The 25,004-nt window shown below is 49.2% G+C and overlaps 1 protein-coding gene across 2 annotated transcripts in view; it reads left to right on the top strand.

The window, feature by feature from the left end:
* The window catches only part of EVPL (envoplakin), a 47,974-nt gene extending 26,023 nt beyond the window's left edge, over positions 1–21,951 (top strand). For both annotated transcript variants that reach the window (XM_048819363.2, XM_048819365.2), the window contains exons 10-23: positions 1,674–1,769; positions 4,288–4,413; positions 5,157–5,303; positions 6,011–6,165; positions 7,624–7,721; positions 8,650–8,831; positions 9,422–9,600; positions 10,488–10,626; positions 12,009–12,202; positions 13,996–14,146; positions 14,996–15,079; positions 15,167–15,277; positions 17,210–17,302; positions 18,143–21,951. In XM_048819363.2, the coding sequence (XP_048675320.2) occupies positions 1,674–1,769; positions 4,288–4,413; positions 5,157–5,303; positions 6,011–6,165; positions 7,624–7,721; positions 8,650–8,831; positions 9,422–9,600; positions 10,488–10,626; positions 12,009–12,202; positions 13,996–14,146; positions 14,996–15,079; positions 15,167–15,277; positions 17,210–17,302; positions 18,143–21,595 (5,208 nt within the window). In that variant the 3' untranslated portion in view covers positions 21,596–21,951. The remainder of the gene's footprint in view (positions 1–1,673; positions 1,770–4,287; positions 4,414–5,156; positions 5,304–6,010; positions 6,166–7,623; positions 7,722–8,649; positions 8,832–9,421; positions 9,601–10,487; positions 10,627–12,008; positions 12,203–13,995; positions 14,147–14,995; positions 15,080–15,166; positions 15,278–17,209; positions 17,303–18,142) is intronic.
* Positions 21,952–25,004: the final 3,053 nt, after the last annotated feature.

The raw sequence follows: 25,004 nt of genomic DNA, 5'->3' as shown, positions 1-25,004 counted from the left end.
TGCTGTGTAGACAGCCCTTTAGATCAGATTCCTGCTTATTGAGGCCCTTTCAAGTGAACACTTGATGAAGGGAACTAATCTGTGTGCAACATGAGTATAACTTACATCAGCTTGTCAGCTGGTGAGGATCAAATTCGCCCCCGGGGTAAGCAGGCTCAGTCCCCATTGTTTTCAGTCGGAGTTACCCTTGCTTACACAAGGGTCTGAATTTGATCCCTACAGGACTTAACTTGCCTTGAAGTCAAAGGGAGCTGCACCTGCTTACACCAAGGCTGATTTTAACCATGTTAGCGTGAGTAAAATCATGTGAGGAGCTGCTTTATCATCCAGCCCTTCTATCTGTCGCTCTACGTGCTAACATACCCTCTGTCTGTCTCCTCAGCATGTCAGTTACACCAGGATTGCACTGCCACTGAATAACAAGTCAGTGCAAGTCACCATCAGTGCCACTTCGACACACACGCACACTCTGACCAGCTCGCACCTGCTGTGTAAATTGCACCATCACTGCTGATTTGGGGCCTCAAAAATTCTCCTTGCTGCTTTGGGCCCTACTTTTTCCAGCAAGCTGAATGATCAAATGCAGCAGAAAGTCAATCTGTTTAAAAGGCTAAATCGGGGATAGTCAACCTTCAGTCCTGAATGCTGTCTAAGCAGCTGCTCCCTTCCAGGGCAAGGGAAGGGAACAGACCTGTTGCACCAGTACGGTATGGTCTGGGGGGTTGGTTTTGTTTCTTATGGAGCAGGTTTTTCCTGTGGCTGTGCGACTGAGAACACAGTTCTGGCCGACTCTAGAAGACTCTCTTTATAAAAGCTGGATATGCTGCAGTCTAAGGGTTGAGTTTTCCTGCATAAGAGAGACAGTCTGTAAAAACAAGTCCATCCTGAAAAGATGAAAAAGGCCTTAGCTTCTAGGGTGTGGACACCAGGTAACCGAATCTGGGCTTCAGCCTCCCCCATCTGAACCCGACCAAGGCCACAAGAGAAGAGGAAGTCCTTTCCCTGATCCATGAATCAGGGAAACAAAAGTTCCTAGAGTGGTTGAAGTGAGGTCACAAGATCCTCTTGACCTCTCACCCTTCCGTTAGAGCTGCCGTCTTCCCCTCATGGAAATCCCTTTCCCTCCCTCCCCCATGTGTGTCATTCAGCACTTGCATCACAGCATCTCTTCCAGAGCTGAGAGTATTGACCGACTGTTCCAGACCAACGGGAATCTGAGAGCAATACAGACTGCTTGCATCCCATTGGAAATCATATAAATATGATGCTATCCGCCTTCAGCCAGTACCGAGAGAAGCAATACCCTCGAGCACTAGAGATGATGCTCATTTGAAGGGCTGTATTTTTTTTCAGAGATGACCGCAATGCTGCAGATACGGTTATGCATCTGTAATTAAACATGGGTGCAAATCTGCATCCACAACACTGGAGTCGGAGTTGAGGCCCTGTTAGCTACGGGGGCCTAAAAATGTAAGGTGGCTGTTCACTGTCTCTTGCAGGATCACGCTCTGGCTCTGAATGTTCTTTCCCCGCCGTCTCTCTTAGGGCTCAGCTGCAGTTGCTAGCTGCTTCTGTGATCTCTGGCACTTGAGGAGATGCAGAGAGGAAACACAAGGGCTAGGGGAGTTAAGACTAGAAGGACACAGCTTAGAACTGCTTCTGTCCCACTGCAGGCTCACCAGGAAGCCTTGAGGAACGAGTGGCAGAATTTCCTCAACCTCTGCATCTGCCAGGAGAGTCAGCTGAAGAGCGTGGAGAGCTACAAGAAGGTACAATGGGTCCAGCAGAAGCCAAAATGCCTTGCCACAGGGAACTTTTTGCCAGGGGGCGTGTGCAAAATTTGTCATCTGGTGGGGACCACACTCGGCCCCGGGGGCAAGCAGGCTCAGCCCCCATTGGCCCTGGACTCCAGGTCATGCCGTGGGTCTGCTGGACAATGGGAAAGTATGGGGAGCCCTGGCTTCCATCTGGTCTGGGTCAAAGTTCGACATCCCACTGGAATGTGCTGCTGGGGATACGCAGAGGCGTGAACCTCTGTGTTACCTCTCTGCCTGAGCAAGAGTGAGATTTTCTGGAGATCAGCTCCCTGCCACGCCAGCCTGTCTGCCTCACCAGCCAAGGATCCTCAAGGCTCTCCCTGCCCAAACCTCGCCTAGTAGTACAGGAACCAACTTTCAGCTTTCCCCAGGGCTGCTCCACCCCAAGACCCCGCCCCCATTCTGCCCCTTCCTCCAAGGCCCCACCCTCGCTCCACCTCTTCCTGCCCCTGCTCCACCCCCACCTCCAAGGCCCCTCCCCGACCTTGTCCTCACTCCGCCTCTTCCCACCCCTGTTCCTTTCCCTCCCCCTCCAGTGCCTCCCGCTCGCTGCTGAACAGCTGATCGGCGGTGGGTGGGAGGTACTGGGGGTGGGGGAGGAGCTGATCAGCAAGACCTGCCAAACAGCTGATCAGTGGGTGGCTGATGGGTGCTGAGCACCCCCTATTTTTCCCCCTGGAGGCGCTCCAGCCCCAGAGCACCCGTTGAGTCGGCACCTACGCCTAGCAGGCCACAATCGGGGACGTCCAGCCCCTGAGCTTGTCAGGGATGTTTCTCTGCAATGCACAGCCCCATCACTGTATGCTCACAGAAGATATTAAGTTTGCTGCTTTTTTAAAGAGTCAGCACAGTACAGCTTACTAAGTTAAGTGAGGTCAATATACCCTTCCTTTCCAACACAGCACTCAATTGGTTTGTAGTAAATGTAAAACAAGTTTATTAAACAGAAATCCTAGGTTACTTTAAGTGATATCAAGTATAAGGAGCAAAGGTAGGAAAGGAACAGACAATAGGTAAAAATATGCTTTTTAATGGCTCAGACCCAGCTTAATAACATCCAGACTTTGCTCAAGGGAGTTTATTCACCAGTCTTCTTTATCCAGTAATAGCTGGCTAGCTTTTTAGCCAGGATCCCCACAGAGTCCACGGCGCCTCATCTCCTCAGGTGAAGGATAATCCAAAATCTTTGTCTGTCCTTACAGCTCAAAGTCTGCCTTTGTTTCAAGACTCAAATTTATCCAGTCTCCTGGGGGTGGGGGCAATTCCATTTTGATTATAGTGTCCCCCGGTGTGTTCCAATGTGATGCTTTTGGCTGCAGTTTTACAATGTAAATGTTTTCCTCCTGCAATCTTTGATAAAAAATGAATAGCCCATTGAATTTGGCCACACCTGGTTTGAGGTGTTGGCCTCTTTCCTTTGTCTTGAGAAAACCACCTTATCTAACCCCACCTCCCCCCGCAACATGCCTGGTTTAAACAGCTTTTAGTCACAGCCTTTAAAGCAAAATATCAGTGAGTAGCCATAATTCCACATGCAGCATTGGCACATACATTTCACAATGATATTATTGACTGGGTGGTGTTAGTTTTTAGAGATCCCTCACAAGACATATTTTGTGCCAATATCGTTGCAGTGGTGTGTCGGGTGTGAATACAGAGGCGCCCACCTGTGCTCCACTAGTTCCTGCTGAAGGATCTGTACCAAGTTTAGGTTTGGCTTCAGAAATCAGAGGAGTCTTCACTGTTGATTTAAGCTTCGTTGATGGAGCCAGGTAGTTAGGATTACAAAGAGGTGGCTGATTAGACGATGCCAAAGGTTGGTAATATGTAGGGTTAATATTTCTGTGATTAGGGAGAGGTTGATTAGAGGTAGGGTAGCAATGGACAAGTCATTCATTTGACTTGTTAATTGGAGTGGCTAGAGGGATTCCATATGTGTGGTCAGTGCTGAAGCCTGAGGAAAAAGTGGCTTGACTTTGTATGAAATGTCGTTGGGATCTCGAAAAGATCTCGCAGTCGCTCACTATATTAAAAAGTGGCAGTGCAGGCTCTTCATCCCCGTTGCCACGATGGGCAAAAACAGCCCAGCACTCAAAGCTCTCAAACTCTCCATTGATGCAGGAAGGGGTGCACGCCCTGACGCCACCTGTAGGGTCACACCAGAGATCAATGGATTTGCAGGATTAAGCCAGGTCTGGGAACTTCATGACAAGGCGCCTGGTGCAATGCTATTAATCAGGGTCACTCTGGCGGGTGTAGCAGCCCTCAGTAGACGATGCATGTTCAACAAGGATGACGAGGTCAGCAGATCAGGGTTATTTAGCTGTCGTGATTAAGTTAAATGGAGTTATGGGTTAGGCTCAGGTTTGAGGATCGACAGTAGGGCTTACTTAATGAGCACAGAGGTGCTGATGCCCAGCCTTCATGGTCTCCCAGCATCTTCTGACTATCCTTTGGCTTGTGTCTTCAGTTCCAGGAGGATGCTGACACTGTGAGCCAGACACTGAAGAAGCTGAACTTGGACCTGGATACAAAATATAGCAAGTTCAACAAAGACAGTCCCGGGGTGGTGTCTGATTTATTGCACCAGCTGGAGGTGAGGACTACTGGGGGGCTAATACAGCCGAGCAGCGTCTTGTGTCTCACTTGCAGACTGGACGCTACGACACCTTTCTAGGATCACCGTAAAATGAGGATCGCCAAGTATAAATTGTGAGCAAAGCCCACTCCCCTCCAAAAGGATTGTCCCGGGCTGTATATTAATGAGTTAAATACCTGGGGCAACATTTCGCCCACAGTCACTCTCATGCAGCCCCTGACCTGCAGCCGTTTGGGTGCTAGAGAGCACCCTGTCTGACCTGGTGGGAAGCAGTCCCTGTGGAGGGGTTGTTACAGTAGGTAGTTTGCAGAGACACTCCCATAGGAGGAAAGCACCAGAATTGCCGTCAGAGGATGAGGAAAAGGGGTGAAGGTGCCTTTAGAAGACTCTGTGCGTTGAACAGGAAGGGCCATGGAGAGCTCATTGGGTCACTCTTGTCCAGCTGGCAGTGAGCTATTTGCTAGCCCTGCTAGCTGAAAGAGAGTGGGAAAAAGGGTAGAGGAGAAAAACAAAGAAGGGAGGAAAAAAGAGAAATGGGTTTGGTGAATAGTTGGAAGCTCTTGTCAAGCTTCTGAATCTGTTCTGGTACAGCTCTCTCCCCACAGGCTTTGTGCTCTGCGAATGAATAACCCCAAAGTACCCACCACCTCTAGGTCCCAAACATGCCATGCTGTCTCTATGCTGAATTATTCACCCAAGTGCCGGCCTGGTAGGAATCTCTGCCTCTTCTCTTTATTTAGAATGAGGAGAAGAATGTGAAACAAGCCGGAAAAAGCATTGCTGAGCTGAAGAGGAAGAGCTCGGAGATCAGCCCTCTGAAACTGCGCAGAACCTGCCCCTCCCAACCACTTGCCCTGGACACCCTCTGTGACTGGGCTTCTGGTGACGTAAGGGAACGTTCTTACCCTTTGGAGAGAAGTGGTATTGGATTCCTCTTTGGGACGTATTCCCAGGGTTGTCTGCTTTTGAATTTCCAATGTGCCCCTCACTGTGGCACTAGGAACCATTCCCCTTAGTTTGTCTTCGTTGGAGAAAATGGCCAGTAGTTTAAAACCAAACATACCCATTGTCCCAGGTCCATCAAAGCATTTGAGAAATGCCTATTGAGAACACTGGCAACTTTTGTCTTCCTTGTGCCATGGGTTGGCTTCATTTGCTGCTCCCCTTCTTAGCTCCAGAATTGATGATCCTTTTTTGAATGTAGAGATCCTATTCAGAGGATCATGAGCCAATTGCTAACCTGAAACACCCTCCTACCTGGTGGGAAACAGAGGCCCACCTGCTGAAGCATTTCCAGTGGGGAATGCATACCTCTGTGCCCAGGTGTCTGCTCTGCCATGGATGTGTGTATATGTTGATTTATGTCTTCACACCAACTAACCACACTGGTCTCCCAGGGGATAATGTGGGGCAGCTGAGTTTCCTAGATGAGACAGGAGCATCTTGAGGACAGTCAGACCACAAATCCTGATGAATGCAAAAGGTTTGGTCTCGTTAGGAGACTTTGGAAAGCCTCCTCTGTTACCCGGGAGCCCTGAAAATGCAGATTGGGAGTCAGGGCTAGGGAATCGAATCCTTTCTCTGTTCTTTCCAGGTGCAGCTCAGCCGAGGTGAGAAGTACACTCTGAAAGACAACAGGAACCCGGAGAAGTGGGTGGTGCAGAGCAGCACTGGGGTGACAAAGACAGCTCCTGCTGCTTGCTTCTTCATACCTCCTCCAGACCCAGAGGCCACTGGCAGAGTTAACAAGTGAGTATGCAGTGAAGTGTGAACCAGAGAGGAGATTGAATACACCTAGCTCCAGTCTTTATATTCATTTAGGAGTTACGTTTACTGTAGGTCACCTACTTTTTCTCCCTAACAGTGCAGGATTGTTCCCTATTCTACGTTATTCTAGTGCTTTGTCCAGTTCTAAATGCCACCAAGCAATGGGGTTTCTACCACTTCCCTTGTGGGAGATATTCCAGAGTCCACAGATCTCACGGTCAAGAAGTTTTCATGACATTCAGCCTAAATTTCTCTGTCTTACATCTTGTCTCAACACACAAGCTGCACCAGTTTGACTAAATCTTTTTAGAATCTGATTTAGTTAAATCCTCACTGCTCCCTTGTGTGGACATTTCTAAATCAGTTTAAGAGTGCCTTATATTGATTAAGTTTAAGTTAATTCCTTACCTACTTAAACTAAGCCAATATGAAGCTAAATCAACACTCTTAAGCCAATTTAAGAGTGTTCACATAAGGGGACTGCACTGATTTAACTAACGCAGTTTCTAAACTGATTTCATTAAATCAGTGCAACTTGTGAGTTTAGACAATACCCAAAGCCCATTTTCAAAAGAGATTTAGGCACTTTTGAAAATGGTACCCCCAGCCTTTATTTCATTCCTCCCAATTACCTACCACTAGAACCACCTTAAATAATTCCTGTCCCTCCTTGGTGCTTGTGAATTTCACGTGCAGTAAAAAATGTTTGATTTGAAAATTTTGCAGCACACTGCCTTGCATTATGTATCTTGATAACACCACACAATGACTTCCTCCCAGTGCCCTGTAAGATGTATTTCCCCTGCAGAGCCACCTTTAGCAGTTTGTTTTACTGATGCCTTCAGGGACATTTGCTACCCTTCCTATGCCCCAGGCCTGTAAACCAGTCACTCGTTTGTACTGCTTTCCCGTGTGTTTCACAGCTTTTACTTCCCCTGCATAGGGATATGCAGGAGAACATGTAGCAAGGTCCTCGGACGAGGCTTGCAGTGTAGTCATCGCTGTACTGAAGGATACCCGTTTGAGGCCATCTACACAAAACTAGGGATGACTGTTTTCAAGCACTGTGTTTAGTAACAGGAATTAGTTCGGGGCCTTCAAAAGTCCCTGCAAATTGTTCTTTGCAAAAGTCACTTTTCAACAATCCCTGGTTTTTGCTCCCACTCCCAGTTCTCCCCTGAAGTCAAACTGTTCTTAAAAATTAGGGTTGTGCCATTTCCAGATGTCATAGGAGTAACATTGTCAGCACTGGGAGCAGTTAGACTTCCAGTTAAACCTGCTCAAAGGTAATTAAGTGACGCCTTCCCTGGAACAGGTAACTGCACTGTGCTCAGGTGAGGCCCGTCTCTGGATTAGGTGTGTAAGCAGGTTTTATGCAGGCTAGTTTCTATTCCTGTTAACTGCTGTGCTGGGGGTGATGCTCCCTTCTTTCGCTTGTAGGCTGGAAGGTGAATTGAACACAGTGAAGCAGAAGAGAGCGACAGTTCAGAACTCCCTGAAAAGCAGCCAGAAGGAGCCAGTTAAGCCCAGCCAGCAGGGTACGTCAGGTTATTAGCTGCTCTCTAGCTTAACATAAAAAGCTACCCCGCAAAGTGAGATCACTGGTCTCATTTTGTTTGACTTTACTGAAACTTGCCGAGTCTACAAAAGCTAGTAATTCAGTGAATGCTGTAGACTCAGCTTTTAAACTTGGGTGTCTCAGCAGGATGCCTACCTGTGGGCACTCGTGGGCATGCCGAATCACAAGTACGCATTGGCATGTGGATGTAGTTGGTCTAGTGCGTAGAGGAGAGGACTGGATATTGGGATCTCTGACTTCTAGCCCTGGCCCTGCCACAGAATCTCTGGGTGACCCCCGGCAAGTCACTTTGCCTCTGTGCTGCTGTTTGAAAATCTCTTGAGACCTCGCCACACAAGGGAAACGTGCGGCATATCTGCCGAGTGTTTTGAGATCCTTGGGTGAAAGGTGCTGCAGAAGGGCTGAGTCCACATTTGAAAGTTGGCTTCCCCGGCTCTTTCCCATCAGCAAACTCTGTTCGCTGACTGACGGATAAGGAGGCTGCAGAGGGACAACTCATGCAGCAAAAAAACAAACAAGGTCAACAACTCTTTTACCCAAACAAGTTACTTTGCTGGCTGTAGAGCAGCCCTTTGCGGATCTGAGCAATCAGCCCCCTGCAGCGCTAAGTTATCTGCATGTAGGAGGCACTGCAAGGTGCAGTGGAAAGCTCTGACCCAGACTCAGAATTTGTGTCCAAACCCACATGATGGATTAAATACACCACACCTCATTCCAGCATAATCCATTTGAAGCAGATGCGTACAGGTGGTGTCTCAATGAAAGGGTAGCTGAGGGCCAAGCGGCCGGGCTTGTAGATCAGAGATCTAGGGAGAAAGGTTAAGATAACCCAGAGTGTGATGCCAGATGGGACAGTGCACTGACTCAATATCAATTTGTCATTCCAGCACCAATCAGAAGTCCCACCCTTGCCCAGGATGACCCCCAAGCTGACCAGCTCCTCTCTAAACTGAATAAAATTGGTGGGGACTTGGTCGAAGTGGAGAAGGAGATTTTTAGCCGGGTGAGGTCCCCGGTAAGCCACAGTGCCCCGACAGAGGACCTCCACAAAAGGATCCAGGACCAGGAGGTGAGGGCTGAGGAGCACAGAGAACGGGTTGATCGTGGTAGCTGGCTCCAATAGTTGGAGCAGAACTGAACTGACAGAAACCATGTAGGCGTTAGCCCTGCCACTCCAAAGAGAAAAGGAGAGAGCTTGCTGATGCTGCTGCAGAGACCTCTGCTGGCTTCAGCGCTCAGAAAGAGGCCTGCTGGAGGTTGTTACAGTGCAGGTCTGACTCGGGGGAAATACGGGCACTTCCACTGCTGAGCCGGTGATGTTCTCTGTACTTTAGGAATGGTCCTTATGGGAGGTGACCTGAGAAGACAAATGCGCTCTCGGCATAAACCCTGCGGTTCTGTCCCCTCCTTTGGGCTTTGATCTGGTTCAGTGTCTGTTCAGTGCTGATTATGTCTTCTGCTGTGGGTCTGTGTCCTGCCCTGGGTGGACTTGAACTGTTGGGTTTCTCTCCTTTCTGGCTTTGCTCCACTCTGTGCCATGGATACATGGTCCCAGCCTGGCTCAGGCAAGGCCTCCCAGCAGATCGCGCTGTATCACATTGGCTTAACACTGAACTTCCGTGTATTCAGTGAGTCTGGGAATTTCTGTTGCTGTGTTAGGGAACAACAAAGAGACTTCAGGACATTGGGGCAGAGAAGGAAGCCATGCAGAAGCAGTGTGAGGCCTTCCTGTCCAAGAAATCCACTGGCATCGCCGCTTCTCAGCTCCCCGTGACTCTGAACAACGTCAAGAACAAGTATAATGACGTCAAGATGCTGTCCAGTCTGTATGGTGAGAAGTAAGTAGAGACCGTAACCCTAGATTGGTAGGAGCAGAGCTGTATGAAACTGCTCAGCAGGGTCTTACAAAGTTCTGCTCACAAATATTTTGTGTTTTGTCCTGAGCAATTTAGGAGGAACCTCAGATTTCACTCTTCTGTATGAATACATAAATAAATGGTCTTCTTTTTAAAAAAATCAAAGCCATGGGAAATGTTGCTCTTTGAATTTGAAATCTTTTTTTTTTAAACTCAGATGGCCTCATTTTCACTAGAAAAGAGGCCTATTTCCAGGTGGAAAATTCACAAAATATGATGAAATTTTCTGCACAATGGGGCCATTTTTGAGTTTCTAATAAAATACAATCCTCCCCCTCACCCCTCACCCCTCACCCCCCACCCCCTGCCATTTTTATTGTTGTTTTATCTGTATTCTTAGAGGCCCCAAATGAGATGAAGACCACATTGTGCTGAGCACTTTACAGTGCCCTGCTAACAAGCAGGATACAGATTTCTGGCAAACCGGGATTACCACCCAGTTTGAATATGTGCAGGGGTTTAGACGATGTTTCCATTTTGTAAAAACGCAGCAAGGTGAATCAGCTGCTGGCATTTGAAATTTCTCCTAGAACAACCCAATGGGTAGGTGGACACACCTGCCGACCTCTCCTAGGGCTCATTATCCTGTTCTTCTGTCTGTAAGGCTGCTCTCAGGAGCCAAGCGGGGCTGGGTGTCAAGGACAGGGTGTGTTTGCAAGGCCAACTTCTTAATGGTCTGCATTGTGCAATGAGAGCAAGTCCCCTGCAGTTAGTCAGGAGCCTGGCTCCAGGGCAGATTCTGAGAAGCGAGGGGAGCAATGTGTGTCCTTTGTAGCTAGTCACATGCCACCATCTCTCTGCCTCCTCAGAGCCAAGGCTTCCCTGAACCTGGAGAACCAGATAGAGATCACGGATGAAATCATCAGCAGCTTTGAGTCCAAGCTGGCTCAGGACAGCACCATCCCAGCCTCTCCCAACGCCCTGCAGGATCGTGCCAGTGAGCTGCAGGTGAGGGAGCCTTTGCCTTATTGACAGCAATGAGAAGGATACGGGCACAGTAAGAGATGGAGTCAGGTAACTTGGGCTCCGTTTATCCCATTGTTAGTGTTCATAAGAGACTTGGATGGCCACACCTCACAGTAGGCCACGGACTCGTTCGTCTAGACTACCATTGCTGAACCTTTTCAGGCTGGTTTCAGAGTAGCAGCCGTGTTAGTCTGTATCCGCAAAAAGAAAAGGAGTACTTGTGGCACCTTAGAGGCTAACAAATTTATTTGAGCATAAGCTTTCGTGAGCTACAGCTCACTTCGTCGGCTCACGAAAGCTTATGCTCAAATAAATTTGTTAGTCTCTAAGGTGCCACAAGTCCTCCTGTTCTTTTCAGGCTGCTGACCCCTTATTTGAAGTCAAAAATGTTCACAACCTCCTGATGTTTCTGTAGCTGTAAGAGCAAAAAATGGATCAAGGCTAGTAGTGCTAGGGCTGCGGGGGTGCGTGTTTGGGGAAGCTGGCAGTGGCAGAGAATACTGATGTTGAAGGGTCAGGGCACGCGGGGAGTGAGATTTTCTTTGCTTTAGGTTGTAGTAACATTTTCAGTACCTCACGACCCTCCGGATGGCCTTTCGGGACCCCCCCGCCACACACCAGGCCACTCCCCCCCAGGGAGCGCAACCCACCACCCAAGATACACTGCTGTAAATGGGCTTCCAGAGTGTCTGCAGACTAAATCACTTTTGCCACTTCAGAAGCTGCTGTTTATTGGTAGGTGGATAATAGGATACATCTGTCACAGTTGCTGAGCACCAGCTGTAAGAACCGACTCCCACCCCAGAGATCTAAACCATCTGCCTGTGTACCTCACCAAACACTCCCCTAGTCGATCTGCCCCAGCACCCCACAATCAGCTACCCTTCTGTGCACCCCTTCTCCATCTACCCTTGTCCCAGCCCCAGTCTCTCTGCCCTACAGTTAACTCCCCCTTTACTCACTGTGACTATTTTTCCAATGCCTCCTCTGGCTCTCTGGACCCCACCCATGCCAACCCCTTTCTCTCTTTCCCCATCTCTCCAGCTGATTCCCGAAGTCTTCCCCCAACATCTGTCCCTCACACATCTCTGCGTCAAAGAGCCACCCTTGCGCTCAGCAATGTTTGCATTCTACCAAGCCCCGCCATGAACCCGCAGTGGATTTTTTCTGTATCAGTATCCCCGTCGCTACTGATGATAAGGATGTTGGGGTGGAAAGAGAAGCTCCTTTCATTCTCTTCTGCCCCACTGAGCCAGTGACTCCCCCTCTGGGACACCGACGGCCTCACAGGGCCAGGGCCAGGTGTTGGGGAGGCGGCGTGAGCGGACCCACTGACACTCATCCAGCATCTTCTTCCTTCCCAGAGGCTGAAGCAGGATCAGGTCGCCCGGCAGGACTGTGTGCTGAAGCTGAACCGCAGCCTCAAGGACGCTGAGCACAGCTGCAGCGCTGTGCAGAACAACTTCCAGGAGTTCTGCCCGGACCTCCCCCGGCAGAAGCGGGAGGTCCAGCTCCTCAACGACCGCTACCATGCTGTGGCCAACCAGCTGGATCACCGGTGAGCAGCACAGCCTCCGTTACGTGGGATCAGGGTGGGGGCTGGGATTTGGGCAGGCGAGCCAGAAGAGAATTGGGTCCATCCCCCAAACTCAAATTTGCCTGACTCACTTGAAGGGCCAGCTTTTGGATTTGGGACCCTATGGGGAGATCTTCTGGCCTCCCCTTTGTCCCAGGACCCTAGATCAGTTCCCCCAGGCCAGTGTATCATGGGATCCAGCGTGCCCAGCTGTGGCATGCTGTGCAGCAATCTTGTGTACAGTGTAGGCTTCGCCTCTGTGGTGTGACAACTGGGGAGAGCGCGGTTTGCTCATGCCCTCCCCTCTCCCAGTTGCCACTGTAGATGTGCAGGCAGTTGCAGAGTTCACCCAGCAGGAAGGGCAATCTGCCTCCTGACTTTAAAACTTCCCCTCTCTGTAACCACATTCAGTCTGTCGTGTACTCGTACACGGGTAGGTTGCAGGGCTGCTACTAACAGGTCAAGCTCCTTTCCCAGATATGGGCTGGTTACAGAGCTTCCCTTTTATAGAGCAGGGGTGGCCAAACTGTGGCTCGCAAGCCACATGTGGCTGTTTTACCATTAAAATGCAGCTTGCAAGCCCCCTCCATTCTCCACCTACCAGACTGGTGGGGGAGGGAGCGAGCTCGGGACCTCTGCCTTGCAGTGGGATAGGAGCTTCTGCCCAGTGGTGAGGAGGGGCTTGGGGGTCGGGGCTCAGCCCTGCGGGGTGCACCTGCCGAGGCTCAGACCTTCAGCAGGAGTGGGGCTGAAGCCCCGAGCTCCAGCTCCTGGCAGGTGTGTTCTGGCTCTCAAACTTCTGAAGATTGTCGTGTGGGACTCGGAGGGCCAATAAGTTTGGCCACCCCGATCTAAAGAGAGATACAAAGATGTGTTCTCTTTAAGAATATTAAATGCATGGCCAGCTACACCTGGTATATGCTCAGGTGAGGTATGCAGTGTCGTTAGCCATGTCGGTCCCAGGATATTAGAGAGACAGGTGGTGAGGTAACATCTGTTACTGGACCAAATTCTGTTGGTGAGAGAGACAAGCTTTCTAGCAACACAGATTAGGGCTGGGAAAGATACTCCCAGCATCACAGCAAAATGCAAGGTGGAACAGATATTTTAGTTAGCGTAAGTAGTTAGCACATATTGTAAGGGATCATTCCAGGTAGAGTGGCCCGTTAACACCTCTGCAGTCAGAGGACAAAAAGAGGGGGTTAGTGGATCAGAGATTGTTGTAATAAACCGTAAATCCAGTGTCTTTGTTTGGCCATGATTTTTAGTGTCTAGCAGAGTAATGAATTTAAGCTCCCCAGCTCCCATCTTTTGAAAGTGAAACCAGACAATCACTATGCTCCTGAATGAACTCAAACAGGAAAATGATAAAAGACAAGACCCTGTCACCTGTGGGTGAACACCTTTTGCAAAGCGATTTCTCTCTATCCGTCCTCATTCTCAAAGGAAACCTGCACAACACTTACAATATGTACTAAACAATCAGTTTCCCCTTGCATTTTGCTGTGAGGCTGGGCATACCTTTCCCAGCCCTGAAGAAGAGCTTTGTGTGTCTCTCTCCCCAGTAAAATGTTTTTCCTCCCCCAGCTTGTCTCTTAGGTAAGGTATGTTACACATGTTGCCACTTAGGGTTGAACATGATAATACAGTTTAGCATTCATTACACACTCTACTAGAGAGAGCTGTGCTGCCAGCCAAGCCTTCCTGCTTACTGGCCTACTAACCACCTCTTTAATTACCCTGGTTTCCTCCACCCTGGTCCCCCACCTACCCAGGGAGAAGACCCTCCGGAACACCAACCTCACCTACCAGCAGTTTCAAAACTCCAACGAGAACATGATGTTCTGGATGAACAACCTGCTCAAGCACGACGTCAAGACCACGGATGGGCCGAGCCAGATCAATTTCAAGCTGCAGGCACAGAAGGTGAGCCTCCTGCCAGACCTCGGGACACATACAGATGTGGGGAGGGGAAAGAAGTGTCCCTGGTTTCACCTGGAACCTACGTGGAGTGGTAACTGCCGCTCTGCTTCTCTTTCCGTGCTTCACCTGCGGCAGTGAAGTGACTAGCGCAGAAAAGGCAAGACCTTGCCTGATGCAGAGGGCAGCTTGCAACAAGAGAGCAGGGTAGGGAATTCAGGGGGGGCAGATCCTGCATCTATGAGCATGCTGCTGCATGGCCTTCAAAGCCCAGGTGGCCCTCGCGAAACATCTCCTGCCAGCTGCCCTCTCCCATTCATACCAGGAATTGGCTGCTAATCTCTATAGCTGCCAACATCCTCGATTGACCCAGTGCTATGCTGGGGAGAGAGGTGGCCTCTCAGATGAGACTCTCTGAGCAAACACCAAGAGCCAGTAGGCGGTCGCCCCTCCATGCCGTACCTGAGCTCTATCAGCCAAGGGGAAAAGAGACCAGCTGGCTCTAGGATTCTGATCTCTTATCCAGGCACACAAGGCCAGAGCTCAGTCACCTCCATTATTTGACATTACGACCCCCATCCCCATAGCTTGGAACCTTTCAGAGTCCAATGCTGAGAGATGGGTCAGCTTGTGCCATTAACCAGACAGAAATGCCAGACTGCAGCTGTGTCATACTCTCTTTGCCAAGAGCATTTCCCCATGCCCTCGATGGCATCTTTGTTCCCTTCTGATGGGAATCCCTGGAGAAGCAGCTTCACTTTCCCTCCCTGACTGCCTTCTGTTTGATAGCGTCCTGTCCTTACTGAGAGCTTTGTTGAGATGCAAGTACTCAGGTCCTGTCTCCTTCTCCCTCAGAGGCTGGTGGAGGAAATCCAGGGCAAGGAGTCTGAGAAGAACGCAGTGGTCAAACTATCCCAGACTGTGCAGTCTGCTCTCAACGTACGTTTGGGTTTTGCCGTGTGGCTCTGCCATCTAGTCTTGCCCAGCAGAGACCCAATCTGACCTCTTTGTCTCCACTTGTAATAGGACTATGAAATTCAGGCAGGCAAATACTGCTCTTCTCTGGACCCCACCCTGAGCGCTTCCGCTGCCAAAAGACTGCGTGTCACCCCACTGCAAGAGAGCATCCAGGCCCAGGTGAGACCTTGAGACAAAGGCCTGGAGCCATATTGAGGTCTGGTGTTAGGAGATGCAGTTTCATTGACCTCCATGTGGTTTCACCTGCTTACACCTTGTTTGAAATCAACCTCCAGTTTCTCCTCTTTTCTTGGGGAGGTATTGATTGTTCCTCCAATTTCCCACCCCCCTCTCTCACTGCAGCCAGTGATAGGGTTGCCAGGTGTCCGGTTTTCTACTAGAACACCCTGTCTGCTGGAGCTCTGCGCGGCTCCTGGAAGCAGTGGCATGTCTCCCCTCCGGCTCCTATGTGGGCAGCCAGGGGACTCTGCATGCTGCTCCCGCCCCAAGCGCTGGGTCCACAGCTCCCATTGGCCAGGAACCGCAGCCAATGGGAGCTGTGGGGGTGGTGCATGCAGACGGGGCAGTGCCGCCTGGCCACACCTCCGCATAGGAGTCGGCGGGGGGGACATGCCGCTGCTTTTGGGAGCCACCTGAGGTAAGCGCCACCTGGAGCTTGCACCCCTGACCCCCTCCGATGCCCCAACTCCCTGTCCCAGCCCTGGTTCCCACTCTGTCCCAGCCCAAAGCACCCTCCTGCATCCCAAACCTCTCATCCCCAGTTCCACCCCATGCCCCAACTCCCTACCACAGCCCTGATCCCCCTCCCATACTCCAAACTCCTCATTTCTGGCCCCACTCTGGAGTCCACACTCTGAGCCAGAGCCCTCACCCCATCCCGTACCCCAGCCCCCTGAGCCAGCCTGGTGAAAATGAGCAAGTGAGTGAGGGTGAGAAGAGCGAGCGACCGAGAGAGGGGGGATGGAGTGAGTGGAGGGTGGGGCCTCGGAGGAGGGGCAGGGCAGGGGGCGGGGCAGGGGTGTTCGGTTTTGTGCGAGTAGAAAGTTGGCAACCCTACTGTGATTGTCCTACTCCTGAAGCAGAAGCTGTGCTGCTGGTGTGTCTGAGTCTAATAGCACTGGGCAAAGCAGTATATGAAATATCAGAATAGAGATAATTACTTTGCGTGGATATTGCTGATGGTGTCTTCCTTACCATGCGGTCAATGAAGACACCTGCTAAAAGGATAGGTGTGTTGGGCTGCATGGGCCATTTGCTGCTGCTAGAATAGCTGATGCTCTCCCGTGAACACTTTTTTCCCCTGGCTTGCACCAGTACAGCGTTGCTGTAGTTTTCACTTCCAAGACGTCAACAAGAACTACAAATCAGAACTATTTAGCCTTCTTCCTAGGGCTCGGCAAACAATTTGGCAATTGAATCCAAACCAAATTCATGTAGATCGTTCTGGTTCCACACAGAAAAATCCCAACCTCCTCTTCTGAGTGGGCTCAGAGCAGCTCCTCAGACCATCCACCCAGCCCTAGAGCAGCCTCTGGCATGAATGAAAAGTAACCGTTCCCTTTTTGGCATTCTGAATATTGCTGCTGAGGGCTGCATTTGTCTTCCAGTTCCAAGCTTTTGGCTTGAGCGTGTCCAGGCTGCTATATATGGGTTCAGCTGGTGCTTGCGTGTTAATAGGCCTGGCACCTGCCAAGAACGTTACTTGGGCCCGCTGTGACCAGTAAGTGTTACTGCTTTGTAGCTGGCCATATGGGAGTGTATCGTGTAGGACTTAGACTGTGAGACAGAGTCAGGACTCCCGTGTTCTATTCCCAGTTCTGCCACTGACTTGCTGCATGACCTCGAGACTAGTCTCTTAAACACCCCATGCCTCAATTTCAGCTATAAAATCAGGGGTGACGATAACATCACAGAGGTATCATATAGCTCAGTTAAAGGTTGTAAAGTTCTTTGAGAGCCTCACGTTACAACTACTGCACAGAGGATGAGTAGGCCGGGAGAGGTGTAGGTGGAGAGGCGGGAGGAATACAGTATGTCTAATAAGCCAGATCACAGGCGACTTCCCAGATCATTCTTGCTGTTTCTGTTTAGGAGAATGATGTGACAAAACTCTACACAGAGACAGCAGCAGAAAACAAGCAGCAGCTCATCCGGCTGGAGTTTGCCAAGAAGGTGGTAGAGAAGGTATCTGCAAACTGTTCTAACCTTTTTTCTAGCTAACATGCCCTACCTGCAAGGTGGGAAAGAAGTCACTTATCAGTGTGAGGCAGCAGAATTGTTCAGGGTCCTGCCTCAAGCTGTGATTTCAGCAGATTTCAAAGTCAACAGGGTTTGGATGTGGATGGAAACCTCTCGGGGGGGGGGGGAGACCCATTGTGCTAGAGGCAGTAGTCCTGGTGAACCAGTAGATGGCACTGTTCCCACTGAGTCAGCAGGGAACTCTGCCTCAGCATGGCATGTGGGGCGTTGCACTGCTGACCAAAGACGCCATCTTCCCAGTGAGCCATAAACTGAGGTCCTGCCCATGTGTGGCCACTGAGTGTATTAACAAATGTTTGTTTTCAATGGGAAAAAAGGGATCCAGAATTAAGATTATTAACTAGTGTTCACAGCTCTGTCTAACCAATGCTTAGATACTAAGAATTTGAGAGAGAACCACCCAACAGCCTGTATCCCAGCATGGTAGGAATTTAGCATTTCCTCTTGCTAGACAACCCTAAAGAGACAAATACCCTAAATATCATACTAGTTTATAACTCCAGTATTGCTCGATTCGCTTCGGAGAACATTACCACAACCACATCAATTTTTACTTATTTTGTTTAATCAAAGGTTAAGTGATTCTTGTCCGTTAGAAAGTACCTAGAGTTCTAAACCAGTTTTGTCTGCTACCACCTATTCCCGTTCTCCAACTGGCCAGCATTGTAAGACTTTAGGATTCAGGGAAAGGGCCACCGATGCCATGCTGTAAGAGTGACGTTAACTCCTTGTCTTTCTAATGAACTTCTTGCTTTCTCCTTGCAGAAGGAAGTAAAAGAGGAGATGCAGGCGGAACACGAGCAAATGCAACAGTCAGAAAATCTGGCTCAGTCAACAAGAGAATCAAAGGCCCTGAAACTGCAGCTGGAGGAGGAAAGAAGCAAAGTGGCCAAGGTTCAGCAGGACCTGGAAGAACACAGAAACAAGCTTCTGCTGCTGAAGACTCAAAGGCCCATTGAAAGAGTGGAAGAAAAGGAGGTGGTCGAATACTACCGAGACCCGAAACTGGAGAGCAACTTGGCTAAGATGGCGCATCAGATTAAGGATGAGAGCAGAAAAAGGGACAGCCTGCAGGCGGATATTGAAATGAAGAACAAGAAGCTCATCCAGATGGAGAAAGAGAGGAAGGTGGTTGAGGCCCAGCTGCTTACTAAAGAGGTCACTAAAATCGAGAGGGATCCAAACCTGGATAACCAAGCAGTTAGCCTCCATGCAGAAATCAAGCATCTCCGAGAACAGAGCTCCGCTGCTTCCTCTGAACTTGAACGGCTCAGGAAAGAGCTGTACGTTCTGGAGCAGAAGCAGCCCAACATCCGAGAGAAAGTGGTAGTGAAAGAGTTGATCAAGCTGGAAAAGGATCCGGAGATGCTAAAGGCCGTCAGGACGTTGCAGATGGAAATTGACAAAGAAACCTACAACAGGAAATCTGTGGAGGACACGATAATCAAACTGAATAGTAGGATCGAGGAGCTGGAAAGGCTGATTGAAGCAACAGAACCCAAAATCATTGTCAAGGAGGTGAAGAAGGTGGAACAGGATCCAGAGCTGCTGAAAGAGTCTTCCAAGCTTAGAACTCTCATTGAAGAAGAGAGGAACAAGAACCTGATGTTAACAGGAGAGCTGGCAGAGCTGCAAAGCAAATACATCATTGCAGAGAGGCAAACACCTAAGGTAGAGATTAAAGAAAGAGTCAATGAGATTTTTGTGGTAAATCCAGAGACAGAGAAGGAAATCACTCACCTGAAGAAGGAGCTCCAAGAAGTTACCAGTAAAAGGACAAAGATTGACAAGGAGGTGGAAGAGGCCTTGTCTGAGCTGAATATCCTCCGGTCTCAGAAACCGACTGTGGAGTATAAGGAGGTGATCCAGGAAGTGGTGAAACTTGAGAAGAGCCCAGAGATCCTTAGAGAAATTGACAGGCTGAAGGAACAGCTCAATGAGTTGGTGAACACAAATGGCAGGTCCCAGGAGCAGCTCATCCGGTTGCAGGGCGAAAGGGATGAATGGAGAAGGGAAAGGTCCAAGGTTGAAACCAAGCTGGTCAACAAGGAAGTTGTCCGATATGAGAATGACCCACTCTTGGAAAAAGAAGCTGATTGCCTACGTCAAGAGGTGCGCAATGTGTCTCAGAAAAGGAGAGCAGTTGAGGAAACCGTCTATGACTTGCAGAACAAATACATACTGATGGAGAGGAGGAAGCCCGAAGAAAAGGTGGTGGTCCATGAGGTGATTCTCACCCAAAAGGATCCAAAGCTCAGGGATGAGCACAACAGGTTGAGCCGGAGTTTGGACGAGGAAGTGAGCAACAGGCGTCATGTAGAACGTGAGGTACAGCATCTTCGGTCTGTGGTGGAAGAGAAAGAGAAGCTGCTTAACTTCCAGGAAGACCGAAACAAGAGGCTTGCGTTAGAAAAGGAGCTGCATCAAATAACCATGAGAATAAAGGAAATAGAGGAAAGCCCCGCACCGGTGCAAGAGAAGATCATCATGGAAGAAGTGGTCAAGTTAGAGAAAGATCCAGTGCTTGAGAAGGCTGCTAATGGACTGCGTCTGGAGCTGGACAAGGAAAAGATGCAGGTTCTGAACCTGCAGAGGGAGTGCAAGAACCTGCAGGTGCAGACTGACATTCTGCAGAAAACAAAATCGCAGGAGAAGACCATCTACAAGGAGGTTATCAGAGTGGAGAAAGACAGAGTGCTAGAGAATGAACGTGCACGGATTTGGGAGCTGCTGAGCAGAGAGAGAACTGCACGGCAAAATGCAGAAGAGGACATACGACGACTCAAGGAGAAAATAGAGAGAGCTGAAGGCATGAAAAGGACCTGGTCCCGTGAGGAAGCTGATCTCCAGAAAGCACGAAACCTGGCAATTCAAGAGAGAGCCAACCTGGAGAGTGAGCTCAGGGAACTGGAAAGGCAGAAGCAGCAGAAAGTCCTCATCCTCCGAGAGGAGTCCAAGCTCCTCAGCCAAAAGACAGAGAATGACAGGCAAAAAAAGATGCAGCGTGAGCAAGAACTTTCCCTCCTGGAGGAAGCTATCCTAAGGGAGAAGGACCAGATCTACGAAAAAGAAAGGTCCATCCGGGAACTCCAGTCTGGGGTCAACCGGGAAGAAATGAGCCACGAGACCCAGATGAGAGAGACTAATCTCTCCACTAAAATCTCCATTGTGGACCCTGAGACGGGGAAGGATATGTCTCCTTATGAGGCCTACAAAAGAGGAACCATAGACAGAAACCAATACATCCAGCTGCAAGAATTAGAGTGCGACTGGGAGGAAATCACTACCTTGGGCCCCAACGGGGATGTTTCTGTCCTCCTCGACAGGAAGAGTGGGAAACAATACTCCATCGAGGATGCCCTGAGGTTTAGGAAGATTACGAAAGAGGAGTACCAGTTGTACAGGGATGGCAAGATCCCAATCTCGGAGTTTGCTCTGCTGGTAGCAGGGGAAGCCAAGCCTCCCTCCTCTATGTCCATTGGCTCCATCATCTCCAAGTCTCCACTTACATCTCCGACAATGCAGCAGAAGACCCAAAGTTTCTTTCCTCCGAGCTTGCAGAAAAGCTTCTGCGATGACACCTTTCCCATTGCCGGAGTGTTCGACACTGCCACCGACACCAAGTGCAACATAAGAACTGCTGTCATCAAGAAGATGGTGGATCCCATGACCGCTCAAAAGCTGCTGGAGGCCCAGGCTGCAACTGGGGGCATTGTAGACCTCATCACGTGGGATCGGTATTCTGTCCACAAAGCCATAGACAGAGGGCTGATAGACAACACCTATATGCAGAGGCTGCTGAACGCCCAGAAAGCTTTCACAGGTGTAGAGGACCCAGTGACCAAGAGGAGGTTGTCTGTCGGGGAGGCAGTTCAGAAAGGATGGATGACCAAGGACAGTGCCTTCCCCTACCTACAGGTCCAACACCTGACCGGGGGGCTCATTGATCCCAAGAAAACCGGTCGCATCCCAGTGTCAGAAGCTGTCCAGACAGGCATGATTAGCGATGACCTGGCGAAGATGCTCCAGGATGAGCCCAACTACGAGAAGGATCTTGTTGACCCAGTCACCAAGGAAAAGATGAATTACAAAGAAGCCATGACTCATTGCCGGAAAGATCCTCTGAGCGGCCTGCTGCTGCTCCCAGCTGCCTCCGAGGGATTTCAGTTTCATCGCCCCGAGCACCATTCTCCCATGCTGTCACGATTCAGGCACTAAGACAAGCTCCATGTTCTCGCCAATTCCACAATGATCTTAAGCCCCTGTGGTACTCACAGATGAACAGACTGCCTAGCGTTTCTGGCTGTGTACTAGTCTAGTGAGCTAATCTTGCTTCCCCATAACTGGGGCAACAGAGGAAGACAAGGCATTCATTGGGGTGAAGGGGTTCTAGCACAGGCATCTGTGCCCGGTTTGGAGAGTAATGGGGATTTTGTTTCAACAAATATGCTTGTAGTAGTTTAAACTGTGTGACTTCCTGTCACCTTGAAGTGTGGGGAGGGTGTCAAGGGGCTAATGTGCTCCCAAGTTTGTTCATTCTTATGCACGCAATAAAACTAGAAGGTGTCTCTCCACTGTTGTGTTATCTTTGAAAATGGAGGATGTCCCCACCCACCCTTCAGTGTAGATCTAAACACACCTGTCTTAAGCACCAGGGCCCAGATCCTCAAAGGTATGTGGGCATCCAACTCCCCTGGTCATTTAGGTGCCTTTGAGGAGCTGGCCCTATATTCCTTAACACTATAGACCCAGCATAATGTTTCCAGAAGTGGCTAAGTGAGTTAGACACGGAGGAGTGAACGTCAATGGGACTTGGGCCAAGTGCCTTTTTACAGTGCTCAACCCCTGCTGAAATGAAAGGATCACTTCTGCATTTCATGATTCAAAGTGCTTGTACCCTGTCCTAATGGGTGCAGGAGACTGTCAGGATTTTTTAAACTTCTCTAATCATCTGTGGGTTGGAATCAGATGCTTGTCAGTTGATTTCCTGTGATGGTTGCCTGGGTCTTTTGAACAGGGGGCAGACAGACATTCAGCTCATGAATGAAGGCAGTTGACTGGTACACTAGAATCTTACATGCTTTCAGTCAGGTTCCTGGTTTAGTGCCTCCCAGAGCTAGCTCCTGTTCTACCCTGCACCAGCTAACGGGCTTTTATAGCCCTGCAGATTCCCAGCAGGCTTGTAGCCAGCCAATTACAGAGTACCTCCCCCTCTAAAGCTGCCTCAGGTCGTAGCCTCCTTCTGTCTTCCAGCAGCTGTATAACAACTCTCGGGTATTTCTCCAGGGTCTGCAGCTCAGGAAGCTAAGGGTCTCCCCTGCAGACGGTGTAACTGTGCTGCAACCTCTGAGCTTTCCTGGACAGGTGAGTCAACCTTTCTTTCAGTTAATCATCTGTCGGCAAGGGCTAAAAAACCTGCAGCACCATTCACCCCTATGCTGCTCCCTTTCCCAGCTCACTAAGGGGACATGCCCCCTTGCATACATTAAAAAGAAAAGGAGTACTTGTGGCACCTTAGAGACTAACCCATTTATTTGAGCATAAGTACTCCTTTTCTTTTTGTGAATACAGACTAACACGGCTGTTACTCTGAAACCTCGCATGCATTGGTACTGCTTTAAAAATGTTAAATAATTGCCCTTCGGTGCTGACAAATACAGTGTAATTAAATGATTGTGAGTTTTGTAACTTAGGTGCATACTTAATTGCTCTGTATAATTTGCTTTCTGATTTACTGTCAGGAGTAACAGATATTTACCAAGGGATGGGCAAACTGGTTTAGAGGCAGGAAGCTGATTAAGCAGTCTCTGGTGTACTGTGTTCAGCTTGCAGTCCCCTTAGAAGGACTAGGTATGAATTTCGCTACTGACCCCAGTCCACTTTCCTGACCCAAAGATGCTCAGGATCGGCAATGAACAGTTCATGCACCGCACCACATCACACAGTCCTGGAATTTCAGCAGTGAGCATCACACCAGTATTTCAATCTGTTCCACAGGGCTAGGGGTTCCCTCCAGCTAAAGATTTGGCAACAAAGTCTGAACTAGCTTATTTAGCAGATTTTGCCTCTTTTCTTTCTCATGAAATTTCCATGAGCAGGTCATGAGTTTCTCAGATTTGCTATTCAAAGGGTAACTGACACACATCATTACTCTAGGAATTGGTCATTCATGTTTGACATGCAAGTTGTGTTGCTTGATTGGCATGGGTCAGATAAGTCACGTGGTATTCTCTCCCCTCCAGGATTGGATGAGAACACAGGTACTACTCCCCATGTACTGCTTAAAAACAAACCCAGCATTGTCCAATCAAAGTGACTTAAAAATTGGAATAAATAGCTGCAAAGAATTCTTTTGGCATCATTCATCTATATCTAGGAAATACTTTGCCTCTAAAAGTGCTTAGCACTTAGAGACTATAAAATGTCACTAAAATACAACCTTGCACCCACTATTTTTGTGACAGTCTTAGCTGCCGCTTTCCTAGGAGAGCGGCAATGAGGACCGGAGCGCTGGGGGTATTTGTATAGTGGGAGTGCTGAGAGCTACTGAACCAAACTAAACCCTGAATATAATGGAAACCACTTCAAACCAGGGGATGCTAGTTCCAGCACCTATGAATGAGGATTCAGCAGGGTCCTCATTCCTTAGGAATGAGCAAATCTGAAAGTAATCCTTGAATGTGGACAGCCTAACTCTCCTAAGGCAGCTGTTCCACGAGGTCTTCTGCCAATGGGTTGTTTTATTGGCAGTGTTGTACCTATATGGGTCCCAGGACATTAGAGAGACAAAATGGGTGAGGCAACTTCTGTTGAGCCAATAAAAGATATTACCTCACCTACCTTGTCTCTGGGATTTTTAAAATCCAATGATAGGAATGAGAGGGTTTAGATATCCCTGCTGGCCTCCAAATCTGCACTGTGAGTACAAGATCGATTGGTACTGGGGAAGAAAAGGCCAATGGTTCAGCGTTACACTGCTACTTGACCGCAGTTACCTTCAACAGCTGGAGAAAGAGGATATAGCTCCCCCTAGAGTAATGCTGAAAGAGGTGCAGGGGTTTCTGTTATGAATCAGAGATATTGCAAAAGGGGGAGAGTACAAACTTGTACACCGCTGGTTCAGCGTTACACTGCTGCTTGACCGCAGTTACCTTCCACAGCTGGAGAAAGAGGATATAGATCCCCATAGAGTAATGCTGTTTAATTCATTTATCAGAGTCTCTGCAGCCCCCTTTTTACGGCAGGTTGGAAAACAAAATATGGAACAAAGTAACTCATCTGTCCTCAGAGTATTTCAGAAAATAAAACTTAGACTCATACCAGCTTTTATTTGAAAGAAACTCCGTTTCTCCCTGCAGCGGCGATATCTTTATGTTCTCTGTCCATTATTCCACAAAACACTGTCGGATGCATCAGCAGCTGACCGTTCTGCCCTGAATGAAGAAGGTGACAGAGGGAAAAGAGAAGGCCTGTAATAAAGAAATGGACCCGCTGGATAGGCCGGTGCTGTGGACACAGGTCGAAGTTTTGGCATACAGGAGAGAATGTCAGATTCCATCACTGCCCTGGTCCAGGGGGTGGCTGAACAATTGAGCAGCCTATAACATAAACAACCAAGACTGAGGAA

This window comes from Caretta caretta, chromosome 14 (assembly GCF_965140235.1).
Source record: "Caretta caretta isolate rCarCar2 chromosome 14, rCarCar1.hap1, whole genome shotgun sequence".
Taxonomy (NCBI): Eukaryota; Metazoa; Chordata; order Testudines; family Cheloniidae; genus Caretta; species Caretta caretta.
The sequence above is the reverse complement of the archived record's forward strand: the minus strand, read 5'-3'. Positions and strand labels throughout refer to the sequence as shown.